The 15,259-nt window shown below is 25.8% G+C and overlaps 1 protein-coding gene across 5 annotated transcripts; it reads left to right on the forward strand.

The window, feature by feature from the left end:
- zdhhc11 (zinc finger DHHC-type containing 11) lies at positions 1-13,242 on the forward strand. 5 transcript variants are annotated; one of them, XM_051130436.1, is made up of 11 exons: positions 1-305; positions 2,725-2,943; positions 4,813-4,991; positions 6,834-6,935; positions 7,055-7,179; positions 9,042-9,197; positions 9,271-9,383; positions 11,258-11,316; positions 11,406-11,469; positions 12,602-12,668; positions 12,750-13,242. In XM_051130436.1, exons 1-11 carry the CDS (start codon positions 297-299, stop codon positions 12,950-12,952), a joined length of 1,296 nt encoding a protein of 431 aa, XP_050986393.1. In that variant the 5' UTR covers positions 1-296; the 3' UTR covers positions 12,953-13,242. The 5 variants fall into 5 exon arrangements, with proteins under 5 accessions (XP_050986393.1, XP_050986396.1, XP_050986392.1 ...); XM_051130439.1 differs by lacking the exon at positions 1-305 and adding an exon at positions 2,297-2,380; XM_051130435.1 differs by lacking the exon at positions 1-305 and adding an exon at positions 2,299-2,363.
- The last annotated feature ends 2,017 nt before the right edge of the window (positions 13,243-15,259 follow it).

Below are 15,259 nucleotides of genomic sequence, written 5' to 3' on the forward strand. Positions count from 1 at the left end.
TTTTATCAGGCAGAAGTCAGATGCTCACCGCCGCGCGAGTGGAAGGACATTTAATCCTATTTACTGACAAATAATGAACATTTTAAGGCTATGAAATGGTACATGAGATATTTTAGCGATAAAACAGCATAATAAAACGCCTTCAGACTGTATAATGCGTTTGAAAACGACTCTTCTGCTGTAAAGTGACTGTGAAGGAGACGAGGAAGAAATCAATGGATCAGCAAACTGTATCCAAGAGATCCAAATGATCAACAGCAGATGTTTTTCCAGAGAAAACGGCTGGAAGCTGTTCAATGACGAATGTAGGTGGCTTTTTATTCATGGATTGATTTTTAGATTGTATTAGCCCGTATTTTATATCGTTATAATCACTTTACAGTTGTAAACACGAATTATTCTCCCCTGTAGTGTTATTAAAAGTGAAATAAAGAAGCAGCGTGTGAAGAGACGATAGTTAACGTTGTTATTCATAACAGAAGAGTTCCTGAATGGGTGGTTTTGTGTAGGTTACTCATTATTAGACTGCTTTTACTAATGTTTGATTCCCTCAGAGTTTCTGAAGGGTTCATTTATGATGACATTTGCTAGGCAACATAATCATTCAGTTCATGTTCAACAGGAAAAGCTCAGCAGGACTCCACCTTGTGCTGTAGAAAAGACAAAGTTAGCAATAAGCACTTATATGTAGGATATCTGTACCCTGGTTTGTCTGAAATCTGCAGCTGTGTGGTACAAAATGATGAATTTCAAAGCTTAAAGACAGAAAAGGGAAAATATGAGGATTATTTAGGGTTTATAGATTAAAAAACCTGGGTTTGTTGAAATGTGGTTGCTAGGGCATTGCAAAAAAATGTTATTTTAATATTATAGGACTAAATATTGTAGTATTTATTTAGATTTTTTAGGAATTTTGAGCTTTTATTGTCATGTTTTATTTGTGTGCTTTTATGTGCTTTAATAATTGTATATTTTTATACAATTGTTTTTTATATATTTACATGAAGCTTTAATTTGTTTTTTATTTCAGTTGTAGTATTTTAATACTTAAATATATTTATTTCAGTTTGTTGTCAAGGCTATATAATATAATATAATATAATATAATATAATTAAGCTTTAATTAAAATTTTAGTTTAAGTTTTAGTCATTTTGTCCTGTGCTTTTGTCTCTATATTATATTATCTATCTAGAGATATATTATATTGCATTATATTATATTATAATAATACAAAACACACTTAAGCATTTTTATTCAATTTAAATGTTGTTTTAGTATTTTCTAATTAGAATTTATTTAATATTTAGTATTTCTATTTGGTATTTTCTTACATTGTTCTAATATTTATTAATATTTTGAATTAGCTTTTATTTTTATATTTTCATTTTTCAGTATAATATAATATAATATAATAATGCTTTAATTTCAGTTTGTAGTTTTATTAATTTTGTCATGTGCTTTTGTCTTTTTTTATATATATTTCTGTTACCTTTATTTTTGTATAATATAATATAAAATAAACTACAATTTCATCAGTTTCATAATATTATATAATATTATACTGTTATGTTATATTATATTATATTATAATACAAATTACAATTTCAGTCTTATTTTAGTATTTTCTATTAGTATTTAGTATTCTATTTAGTATTTTCTTATATCGCTGTAATATTTATTAATATTTTTTATTAGCTTTTATTTTAATATTTTCAGTTTTCAGTATGTAATATAGTAAAATATAATGTAATATAATATAATAATGCTTTAATTTCAATATTATATTGTATCATATCATATATTATATTACAAATTATATGTTTAGTTTTATTTTTAAATTATTTTATTTATTATATTTTTATATATTTTATATATTATATAATTTATATAATATACATTTAATTTTATATATATATATATAAATTAAATATAAATTATATATATATATATAATTATTATTTAAATGCAATTCTAGTATTTAATAATAATTTGAATTAGCTTTTATTTTTTATTTTTAAATGTAATAATATAATATAATATAATATAATAAAAACTATTTTAGCAGTTTCGTTCTAATACAGTGATATTTATTAATAATTTGAATTAGCTTTTATTTGTGTATTTTCAGTTTCCTATATATAATATAATTGTCATACCCATGCACTGTTTCTATCTCCCCTTGTGCTTCCCATGACCTAGTTTCTCCCTCTTGTTAATTGTTTCAATCCAGGTGTGTCCTATCAATTCCCTCATTTAGTTTGGTTTTTAAAGTGTTGTCAGTTCCTGAATTCCTCATCCGGTGTCTTATGTCTTCCTGTTCTCCGTGGTTGTGCTATGGCTCCCTTGGATGTTTATTAAGACTGTTTGTTTGAAGTTTATGTAATATAATATAATATAATATAATATAATACATTGAAATTCATTAGCAGTTTGTTTCAAAGTAAATCCCACAGCAAATGTGTTTCAGTGTAGTTGCGTTTAGACATTTTGGTCTCAGGTTGGTGATTTTGGAAAGAAACTGTAGCTCAAGGTCAATCCTGACAGTCACAGCTCTGTCAAGCCAACATCATGATGTCAGAGAGTCTCTTAAAATGTTTCATTGTTCTGGTTTAAGAGACTCGAAGCACAATGCTTTAGGCTTTCATGCATAGATTACAGAACTATTCCTTTCTTTTCCAAATGATCGAGCTGTATTGATGAAGAGTGTTTGTGTGTGTTCACAGCTGAACTGCTTCGGGCGTCACCGCAGACGGACGGCCCCGCAGAACAGCAGCAGAAATGAGCTGTTTGCGCCACCGCTTCATTCCAGGATTAACGGCTGGTCTCTGCCTCTGCACGGCTTCCAGCTCGTCGCCTGGCTCATCTACTGCTTCATGGCCATCGTCGGCTTTGGTGTTTACATTCCTCTTCTACCCGCGCCGTGGAGCTTTGCAGCGTACGCCGTATCCTTTACAGATCATCCACAGAAACAGAAATGCTTTATGGTAGTGATTCTGAATGCAAATAAAATACACTGTAAAAAGTTATATGATCATTAAATCACTAAATGTTTTTCCATTACTTTAGTTTTAGATATTAGCTTTATCAAAATAATTCAACCAGTTTCAGCTCCATTTTTTTCAAGATTCAGTTTACAAGATTGAAAAAATTAGTTGAAACGACAGTTAATTTGATTATAACGTTTTTAAGTTGAATTAACTGGAGTCCCACCAATGTTTACATTCAGTTCTGCCATAAAAATCCAATTATACTAAGCAGAAATGTGTAATTTTTACAAAACATTGCATTACCAGAGTAATGAGGGCAACCAGTAGCATTATTAGTATATTTTTTTTTAATAAATACTACAAATACTATTGGTGTATTTATTATTAACTTGTATTTTTTAATATTTTTTCACCTTAATAATATAATATAATGTAATGTAATGTAATGTGATATAATATAACACTTTAAGCTTAATTTTAGTTTTAGTAATTTTGTCATGTGCTTTTTTATTTGTCTTCTATATTTCTGTTTAGTTTTATTTTTAATTATATTTATTTTTATGTAAATAATATAATACAATATAATAACTACACTTACAGCAGTTTCATTCCATTTCAGTGTTATTTCAGGATTATTAATATACTATTTTAATATATATTAATATTTTGAATTAACTTATATTTTCGTATTTATTTATTTTTTTATATTTAAGTTTATACTGAATTCTGCCATAAAAATTGTATTATCCTATGCAGAAATGTAATTTTTGCACAACACTATATTGTAGTATTATTAATAATTGTATTTTTATTTTTTTTGTATAATATAATTATAATATAATATAATATAATATAATATAAATATTTTTATTTTAATTTAAGTTTTAGTAATTTGGTCATGTGCTTTTGTCAGTTTTTCTTTTTATAAAGAAAAATAATATCTGTAATATAGTATAATAATAATAACTACAAATTTTTTTTTTTTAGCATTTATTCTTATTTTAAATTAACTAATGTTTTTATATTTATTAATTTTCCTTTTTATTTTAGTTGAAGTTTATATTGATTTCCGCCATAATTTAATTATACTAGGCAGCAATGTGTAATTTGTGTAAAATGTGTAATATAATGTGTAATTGGAATATAATATAATATAAGTATTTTTAGTTTTAGTAATTTGTGCTTAGTAAAATGTGCTTTTGTAATATAATATAATACAATACAATATAATATAATATAATATAATATCATATCATATAATAATAACTATTATAGCAGGTTCATTTTAATACAGTGGTATTTTAGGATTATTTATATAACTTTTTAATATTTATTAATATTTTGAAATCATTTTAGTTTATGTTTACATTCAGATCTGCAATAAAATGTCAATTATTCTAAGCAGAAGTGTGTAATTTTTGCTCCACACGTTTCCCAAACAGTTGTAAAAAGAACTGAATGCACTGCAAGATAATAAATAGACGATATATCTCTTTCATTGTCTCAGCTGATTGCATGCAAAACCAAACATAACTGAACACAACCAGTTTGTCCAGTTCATGAACAAATGACTCTTATTTTTAAATAAATCAGTCAAAAAGACTCAGTTTATTCATTTGAATCAGTGTAATGAACAAACAGGCTTCCTCAGCACTGTGACGTGCAGCACTTACACAGCCTCTTAAGACATCAGCGGGAGCTCAATTACAGGCTGATGTCAGCAGTGTGTGTTTATGCAGATAATTGGAGGATGTAGTGAGAGACTCTATCTGAACTGTTCACGCTCTGTCTGTCGCTTGTTGAACCTTCACACTTCACGTCTAGCTGATCGGCACAGCGTTTGTTCTGCATTTGGTGACTCACGTGGTGGCTGTAACAATTGACCCCGCGGACGTGAGTGTTCGGAGGAGGAAGGATTACTCCAGCCCCATGCCTGTGTTTGACAACACCAAACATCAGCACGTCATCGACAATCTGCACTGTACGCTGTGTGAAGTGGACGTGTATGTACATGAGCAAAAACATCTTTATATTTACTGAATCCTTTAGAGAATATTGTCTAATATAATATTAGAGAGTATTACGCTAACATATGACACTAACAGCAGTTTCATTCCATTTTTGTGTCATTTTAGTATCATTTACATCAATGTAAATATATAATATTATATATATATATTTATATTTATATTTTAATTTATTTGTATTTATTTATTTTTAGTTTTAGTAAGTTTATTACTTTGTTTTAAACTTTTAAAAAAGTTAGTAGTTAGTAACATTTCTCATTTTTATCATTTTTTTTTTCATCCAGTATTAGAGAAGAAATTTAAGTTTTAGTAATTTTGTTTGTTTTTTGTCATTTTTATTTTTTAATATTTCTATTTAAATTTATTTGTATTTATATATTTTTTCAGTTTTATTAATTTTATTACTTTGATTTAAACTTATTTTAGTTAGTAGGCAGTGTTTCTACATTTATTTTTTAGTATTATTTATATATTATTGTGGTAATTATTAATATTTTGAATTATCATGTATTTTTATATTTTCAGTTTTTATTTTAATTTGTTTTAAGTTTTAGTAATGTCATCTAGTATTACAGAATCTGATTTTAGCTAAATTTTAGTATTATTTGTATATTATAGTAGTAATTATTTATATTTTGAATTATCATTTATTTTTATATTTTCATCAGTTTTTTAAGTTTTTGTAATTTAGTATTTATTTTTAGTTTTAGTAATTTTATTACTTTGCCTACTAACTTATTTTAGTTAGTAGGCAACGTTTCTAAATTTATTTTTTAGTATTATTTATATATTATTGTGGTAATTATATTTTGAATTATCATGTATTTTTATATTTTCAGTTTTTATTTTAATTTGTTTTAAGTTTAAGTAACTTTAATTTTTTGTCATTTTTATTAAGTTCTATTTATTTTTAGTTATTTTATTCAATTTAAACTTTTGTTTTAGTTAAAAGGCAACATTTCTGAATTTTATAAAAAAAAAATTAAGTTTTTCATCCAGTATTACCGAAATTAATTTTAGTGTAATTTTAGTATTATTCATATGCTATTGTAATTATTTTATTTTGAATGATAGGAATATCATAAATATATGTTAAGTTTTAATAATTGTTTTATATATATTTTTTGTCATTTTTATTAGTTTTTAAAATATTTGTTACTTTTAGTAATTTTATACTTTGATCGAAACTTTTTAGTTAGTAGGCAACGTTTTTTATTTTTTTATTTTTTTTTTAAGTTTGAATTTTTCATCCAGTTTTACAGAAAATTAATTTTAGTGTCATTTTGGTATTTATATACTATTGTAGTAATTTTAACTACTATTGTAGTTCTATTTTGAATTCATTTATATAATTTATTTTTATATTTTCATTTACTTTTAATTTTAATTTGTTTTAAATTTAGTTATTTAATGGGCTTCATTTTTTTTTGTTAGTTTTTTATATTTCTATTTAGCTTTCTATTTATTTCAGTTTTAGTAATTTTGGCAAGTCAGCTTAAACTTTTATTTCAGTTAGCAGACAAGACAGCATTTCTAGGTTTTCTAAGCATTTTTCATCATATATTTTACTTTATTTCAGCTTTTTTTAATTAACACAAACAAAAGTTTTAGTTAACAGTAATGTTTCATTTTAATTTAATTGTCTTTGCCATTCAGCATCCTGTTTTCTACCTCGATTCAAGTTTAAGAATTAAATTTGAGTTTGAAATTCTCAGTTCATTTGTGAATGGCACACAGCTCTGATATAGAAATGTTTTTTTGTCCAGATAAACATCCTAACCATTTGCTTTAGTGAATAATCAGCTTCTCTCTTCACAGCGGACCGAAAGCCAAACACTGCAGCACCTGCAACAAATGCATCGCAGACTTTGACCATCACTGCAAATGGCTGAACAACTGTGTGGGAGGAAGGAACTACTGGTGAGCAGAAGTGTCAATTGATAACACAAATGTAGAAGTAGCATTTGCATATTTTTTGCTTCTTTAAAGATGTTTCACAATGGCTGCATGTTCATATAGCGATCATTGGTTTTTCTCAGGTTCTTTTTCGTCACCATCTCCTCTGCTGTCATTGGGATGATCCTCCTCGTTCTAGTGGTCTTGTTTGTCTTCATTGAACACTATGTGAATCCTTCTGTCCTGCGTACCTCGCCGCAGTTTCAGAGTAAGACCAGCCATGTCTCTGGACACAATTCCAGATGATCAATGCATGAAATTTATACTTTTATTCATCAAGGATGCATTAAATTGATCAAAAGTGCCAGTAAAGACATTTAAAATGTTACAAAATATTTCTATTTCAAATAAATGCTGTTCTTTTAAACTTTCTATTCATCTGTGAATCCTGAAAAATAAAATGTATCACAGTTTCCACAAAAATATTGTGCAGCACAACTGTTTTCAACATTGCTAATAATCATAAATGTTTCTTTAACAGCAAATCAGCATGTTAGAATGATTTGTGAAGGATCATGTGACACTGAAGACTGGAGTAATGATGCTAAAAATTCAGTTTGATCACAGAAATAAATTACATTTGAACAGATAGTCACATAGAAAACAATCATTTTAAATTGTAATAATATTTCACAATTTTAACTGTACTTTTGATCAAATAAATGCAGCCTTGGTGAGCAGGAGAGACTTCTTTCAAAAACATTGTTCAAAAATCTTATCAACCCTTATCATATTTTTTGGAATTACTACTACTTCCTTAGTATTTTTATCTTGTTTTCCAGTAAAAATACCTAAACATTTTTAAATCAAGACACACTTATTGGAGAAGTGAAAATACTTATGATATTACATGTTAGAGAAAATGTATGATTTAAAAAAGTAATAAAATTAAGCAAATTTGTGCTTAAAACCAGAAAAATCAGTCATTGGTCAAAGTTTTTTTTTTTTGTTTTTTTGTTGAGCATAAACTTGTTTAATTTTAAGAAGACTCAATTTTTAATATTTATTCTATATCAGGTTTTTTTTTTGTATTATTAGTATTGTTATCATACTTGTTAATATTTCAAATTATAAATCCTTTTTTTATTTTCTATTTTTTAAAGTTGGTTTAAAACTTAGTGTTTTGGTGATTTTTAGTAACTTTGCCTGTTTTAGTTTAATTGTGTGTTGTTGTTTTGTTTTTTTTTCCCATTTAGATTAATTTTATGTTTAATTTTGTTATTGGTTTAATGCATTTCTCAGAAACAAGACTAAATTAAGTCTTATTATTTCAGTATTATTTACATACTGTTATAGTATTTATTAATATTTTAAATTAGCTCATTTGTATTTTTAGTTTTAGTTTAAAAATTAAGTTCAGTATTATTTATAATAAAAATGTATAGAAAAAAATGTAAAATTTGTTGGGTTGTATTATTTGCTTATTTGTGTTTTTATTTCATTTACTACTTGTAAGTTTTTAATTTTAATTTTTGTTTAAGTTTTTTAATGAAGTTCTAACCAATTTTTTAATTTAGTTTTTTTAATAATTAAAAAAATAATTATTATTAATTTAGAGACAACTTATTTATTAAAAATATTTTTTTAAGATATATTGAATTCAGTTTTTATTTTAAAAAAAATATAGAAAAAAAAGATTAAATTGGTTAAGTTGTAAAATTTGCTTGTTTTCAGTTTTAGTTAAGTTTTTAATTGTAATTTTCGTTAAAGTTTTTTAATTAAGTTTTACCAATTTTATGATGTTTTTTTTTTTTTTTTTTTTTTTTTTTTAATTTATTAATTTTTAATATAATAACTTATTTGCATTTTTATTTTATTTATTTCAATTTCTTTAATTTATTAATTTTCATTAGTTTACTAATGTATTTGTATTTTTTAGTCATTTTAGTACTTTAACAATAAACATGCTTAATTTTAATACATTTCTCAGAAAACAAGACTAAATATCTTAAGTCATGTTGCTTTCCAAGTAAATGTTTAGCTATTGTACAGGTAAACAAGACAAAAATGCTAATGAAGTAATAGATTATTTTCATTGTGTAGTTCTAATTTCTCATTTTCTCATGGCAGCTGTGAAAGGCAACAACACGTGGCTGGTTTTCCTCCCGGCGGCTCCTTTGGAGACGGGCTCCATCAGTCTGCTGGCGCTGGCCTTCATCACCATCCTGCTGGCTCTGGCCGCTCTCTTACTGCTCTGCCACTTACTGTGCTTCCATATTTACTTACGTGAGTTTGAGGCCAGCATTATCGACTTTTAAAGGCAGATCCCAGCTTGTGTTCATTGTGTATCGTGTCTCAGTGTCTCAGGGCATCAGCACTTACGAGTACATCGTCCAGAAGCGTCAGACGCCGAATCCTAAAGAGAAAGAGCAGGTTCCTCCGCCGCTGCCGTCTAACGGAGCCACCGCACAGGTAACGTAGATGGAAAACAATAATTACAAGTCATGCAATGCAAAAACAACAAAGTGCTAAATATCTCTTTTGCATGTGGATAAAAAGTATTTTGTATTAAATTGATGGAAAATATAGAGCATGGGTTACATGGATTTCTACATGGAGTTCAGGTGTGGCCAAAAGTTAATTTTAGGATGTTAAACAATTTCAAAAGCTAAGTCAGAATATTTATAAATATTATATTTATCTGTACATTTGTTAATAAATCCTTGCTTTGAAATGATATGTATTGTTAAAAGCACTGCAGATAAACAATGTAAATTAATTGAACTGAATTAAATAATACTAAAATAACAGCACAGGTACAAAACACTTGCCATGCAAATAATAACTTGTTTGCATTTTATTTTTAGTTCTTTTTTATTTATTAATTTTCATTAGTTTACTAATGTATTTTTATTTTAGTTTTAGTCATTTTAGTACTTAACCGTTTTTTAAAATAAGTTGTCACTTGCACAAAACTTATTTGCAAATAACTTGTTTGCTTTTTGCATTAAAATTGATGCAAAATAAATTATTATTTTTTTTTTTTAAAGAATAAATAGTTGGATGTTTAACCTAGCTAATTCAAAATATTAATAAATACTATAATAATTCATTTAGAGACAACTTATTATTTATTAAAAATAATTAAAGATATATTGAATGCAGTATTATTTGTAATGTTAAAAATATTTGGTTGTAATATTTGAATTGCTGCTTTAACACTATGTATTTATACAAATAAATACGAATTGAATAACACTAAAATAATACTAATATATATATATAATTTTTTATTAATTGTAAGATGTTCACGTAAACAAAGCTAATTCAGCATATTAATACATACTATAATAGTTAATTTATTAATAAATTGATGTATTATTTATTAATATTTTTTTAAGATACACTAAATACAGTTTTATTTTAGCATTATTTATAATAATACTGAAAATTATTTTTTGATTGTAATGTTTCTGACATGCATTTTCTGAAAAGCCGCTTTAAAACAATGTATTTTTAAAAATGCTTTACAAATAAATGTGAATTTATTTATTGGAATTATTAATTTATTTGAATAATACTAAAATATGTTCATCCAAGCTAATTCAGTATATTAATAAATACTATAATAAAAACAACTTTTTATTATAAAAATATTTTTAAAAATATTAAACGCAGTATTATTTATAATATTTATTATTTATAATAATAGTATTATATATAATAAATACTATAATAGTTGATCTATTAATAAATTAACATTATGTATTATTAAATTTGTTTATTAAAGATACACCAAGTGCAGTATTATTTTAGCGTTATTTATAATATTGAAAATAATTTCTTGTAATATTTTTGACATGCATTTTCTTTGCTATGTATTTTTTAAAAGTGCTTTACAAATAAATGAGATACATATATATTATATTTGTATGTATATGTGTATTTATAAAAAATGTAAAAAAAATTTATTTAAAAAAAAAATTATTTAATTTTTTTTTTTTAATTGAATAATTATATTTATTTTATAATTTAATAATACTAAAATAACAGCACAGGAACAAAACACTTGCCATGCGAAAAAAAAAAAAATGGTTTAAAAGAATAAATATAAATCTCGCAATGCAAATAACCGATGCAAAATATATTTTCATTATTAATCGCAAGGCATTTTCTTCTGAGTTCAGCTGTGGCCGAAAGTTCATTTCAGGATGTTCAATCTCATCTCATGGGATTAGAAGGGAAGTTTTTGACTTATTTGGTGCTGTGATTCAGATCAAAACAGGGTCCCACCCATCAGCATTTGCACAGACTTCAACTACTTCTGTCTTTTCTTTTCCTCCCAGAGTCTGGGGCCGCTGGAGTCACCTGTGAACTGTGACGCTCCAGTATCCAGCAGGTCTTGGTAAGCTTTAAATCTGTTAGAGACAGATAGTTAATGGTTAGATCTTTTCTTAGGCAGTTACTCCAGATGTTCTACTACTTTTTTCATAGTACGTTCAAACTGGAAGATAGAGGACAAACATCCAGTCGCCTGCCAGAACCCATCTGTGCTGAGGTAATTATATGAGCTATCACTCCAAAACATAGTGAGCTGACTGTCTAAACAGCATATTAAGCCATTATAGAGATGAAACAACTTGCGCAATATCAAATCAGCACTAAAAATGTAAACAACAGTTCGAAATTTTGCATTGTTACATTTTCGGTATTTTAAATAAAAAATAAAATAAAATATAAATATTAGAATAAAATTTTCAACTTTACAGCAAAAACTAAAAAATGTAGTGTTTTTACTAAATTAGTAAAACTGAAATAAAAATAAATTAACAAAAATGAAAAAATTAATAAAATTAAAATAAATAATATAAATATAAAAATAACAAAAGGATATAACAAAATTACAATAAATAAAAATACATTTATTTTTAAATACATAATAAAAATATATTACAAATATAATACATATTATTTTTATATATATGAAATAAGTTTAAAATAAAACTAAAACTAAAATATGAATGTTAGATTAAAATTCTCAACTTAAAAAAAACAAGCAAAAATGTAAAAATGTAGCATTTTTATTAAATTACTAAAAAAGTAAAAAGAAAAATGGATTAAAAAATGTATAAATTAATGAATAAATAAATATAAATATCAAAAATAACAAATAAATAAAAAATACATTTGTTTTTTAAATCTATAATAAAAAATATAAAAAATATTTTCTTATAATAGTTATAAATTATAATAGTAAATATTAGATTAAAAATCTCAACCTAAAACATGCAAAAATTAACTAAACTGAATTAAAAATTAAATTACTAACTGAAATTAAAACTGAAATAAAAATAAATGAAAATTAACTAATGAAATGATAAATAACTTTCAACATTATTAATACATTTTTTTTATATTTTTAATAAATTACTACTATCAATAATTAATAAATACTATTTATTAATCAATTATATATTAATAATAGTGTTAAGATACAGTCAATGCAGTGTTATTTTAGTATTATTTACAATAATACTAAAATTACAATGCGTTAAATATATCTTGAACTTTGGCGAACTAAATGAGACAGTTGTTTGATAATAAACATACACTCAGTGCCAAAAAGTATCAATAAAAATAATTTAATATAATCAAAAATTGACTATTTTACCCCATATTTGTTGTTACAGATGGAGGAAGTGAGTGGAGAGAGACATCTGGACTACAGCTCTAAATCACCAACACAGATGATTCCTGGTAAATCTGCCGTGTTTTTACTCATCGATTGATGCGTGTTTAACTGCAGCTGCTGACTGTTCTTCTGTATCCTGCTGGTAGGTGAGCCTGTGATGTCACTTCCTATGGGCTGGAATCCCAGCGGGATAGAGAAGCCTCAAGCCCCAGGACAGAGCGTCGTGAAGCCTGCGGAGGGAAGGCCGATCGTTCAAGACCCGCTTGGAAGCTCCATCATGGACGCAGCCGTGGTTCATCAGCAGCTGATGACGGATGCGCAGACGCAGGCGAAAGAGCAGATGCCATGAGTTAGAACTCACAATCTGATGCACACGAAAATGGCAACATCTGTTTGAAATCTGGCCTTACTTCAATCTGATTGACTGACTTTATGCAACTTAAATAAGGAGATATATGTGTATGTATGTATGTATGGATTCAACAACATTGTTTTAATGAATGTATTTTAATGAATCCTTTGTTTGAGGCACTTAGTAGCATATAAAATTAGAAGCACAATTTTTATAGAATAAATGTTTACATGTTTGCATCATAAACATGTTTATTACACAACAAAATCACATTGTGAAGTCTTGAACATTGTACAATGAAAAATGTTCAGAAGCCTGTTTGTGCTGCGAAAGAAATTTTTTTTTAAAATTCATTGCAAATTTTAATCTTACAATTTTGACTTTTCTCAGAATTACAAAATATAAAGTCAGAACTGCAAGGTATAAACTCATAATTCTGATAAGAAAAGTTGCAATTCAGTAATTTAAATAAATAAAATAAAATATAAATATTAGATTAAGAAATTTAAATGTAAAGGATTTGTTACTAATTACTAAAACTAAAACTGAAATATAAATAAGTAATGTAAATTAAATACTTTTAAAAATATATAAAATAAATAAACAGAAATATAAATATATAAAAAATTGCAAAGATAAAAGTCAGAATTGTGAGAGAAAATTTTGCCATTATCTTTTTAATTTTTTTAATTCTGGCAGAAACGGGCTTATATAAATATGCACACTGATGAATTTAAGTTTGTTCAATTTCTGTAATATATATATATATATTGTTTACATTGTATAGCTGGTTTATTTTTAAATGATTTATAATTACTAAAGATGGAACGCAAACAATTTTATGACACCGTTGGAGCTGTTAGATGCATTAATGCATTGCAGTTGCTATTTTTATATGAAATAAAGGCCTGTAGATGTGCGTGTCGTGTGTTTGATGCAGCACTAGATGGCGCTGTTGGGTGATGATGTCATCCTCACACTGACATAATATGGCTGAAATACAGTACAAATTCACTGGGTTGCATCATTTCTCTTTGTGTGATGGTTTTAAATGTCTAATTCAAAACAGTCTGAAATGTGTTTTTTTCTGAATTCTGGCCTACACAATAATTCCAGTATTACCATTATTTAATTTTTTTTTTTTTGTCTGAATTCTGTCCTACAAATTAATTCCAGTATTACCACTATTTTATTATTATTATTATTATTTTATATATTATTTATTTATTTAGATTTTTTTTTTTTTAATTCCTGGCACAAACTAAATGTCCAATTAAAAACAGTCTGAAATATGAGTATTTTTACTGAATTCTGTCCTACAAATTAATTCCAGTATTACCACTATTTTATTATTATTATTATTATTATTATTTTATATGTTATTTATTTATTTAGATTTTTTTTTTTTTTTTAATTCCTGGCACAAACTAAATGTCCAATTAAAAACAGTCTGAAATATGAATATTTTTACTGAATTCTGTCCTACAAATTAATTCCGGTATTACCATTATTTTCTTCTTATTATTATTATTTTATATATTATTTATTTATTTCGATTTTTTTTTTTTTTAAATTCCTGGCACAAACTAAATGTCCAATTAAAAACAGTCTGAAATATGACTATTTTTACTGAATTCTGTCCTACAAATTAATTCCAGTATCACCATTATGTAATTATTATTATTTATTTCATTTATTTGTTTATTTATTTACTTTTTTGTTATGTATGTATGTTTGTATTAATTAATTATTACTATTATTATTATTATTATTTTTGGAAGAAGAAGAACGTCTGAAATTTCCTAGCACAAACTGAAAAGTGTGACATCTAGTCCTGGTCTCCCTTGCATTATTCGGAGGGCCTATTATATAATCCAGGTCCAGAACCCTAGTTGTGTAACATTTTGTGGATTTTAAGATGTATTCTCAATCCCTATGAAGAGATGCATCCTGCATTCCAACATTAGCAAGCTTCATCTTGATTACTGCAAAAGGAAACAGCCATTCCCTTTGGGAAAACATTATCCAGCCTACTAAAAACATTCTCTTCCTGCATTTCCACTTATTTTAATGTTTGTTTATAAGCATGTTTAGTGCCATTCATTTTGGAACTTGATGCAAGATTGTGAATCTTCCATTCTGTGCATAAGTGCTTTTTATATGTTAAAAAAATATGTTAGATGGTAATCATAATTAACAGCAGTATAAGCTGTTGGAGACTATTATATTTTATTTAAAAAAATTAAACATTTGTTTTGTGTTTTTTCGTTGTTGGTGTGTTTAAATATATAGTAGCTCATAGTA

Source organism: Labeo rohita, chromosome 16, assembly GCF_022985175.1.
Source record: "Labeo rohita strain BAU-BD-2019 chromosome 16, IGBB_LRoh.1.0, whole genome shotgun sequence".
NCBI classification, from domain to species: Eukaryota; Metazoa; Chordata; class Actinopteri; order Cypriniformes; family Cyprinidae; genus Labeo; species Labeo rohita.

Bases quoted from the DNA above. Each gene is read 5' to 3' on its own strand.
- zdhhc11 (XM_051130435.1), top strand. The intron at 2,944-4,812 runs GTATCCTTTACA...CTTCACGTCTAG, and splicing joins GGAGCTTTGCAGCGTACGCC to CTGATCGGCACAGCGTTTGT. The intron at 11,317-11,405 runs GTAAGCTTTAAA...CTTTTTTCATAG, and splicing joins CCAGTATCCAGCAGGTCTTG to TACGTTCAAACTGGAAGATA.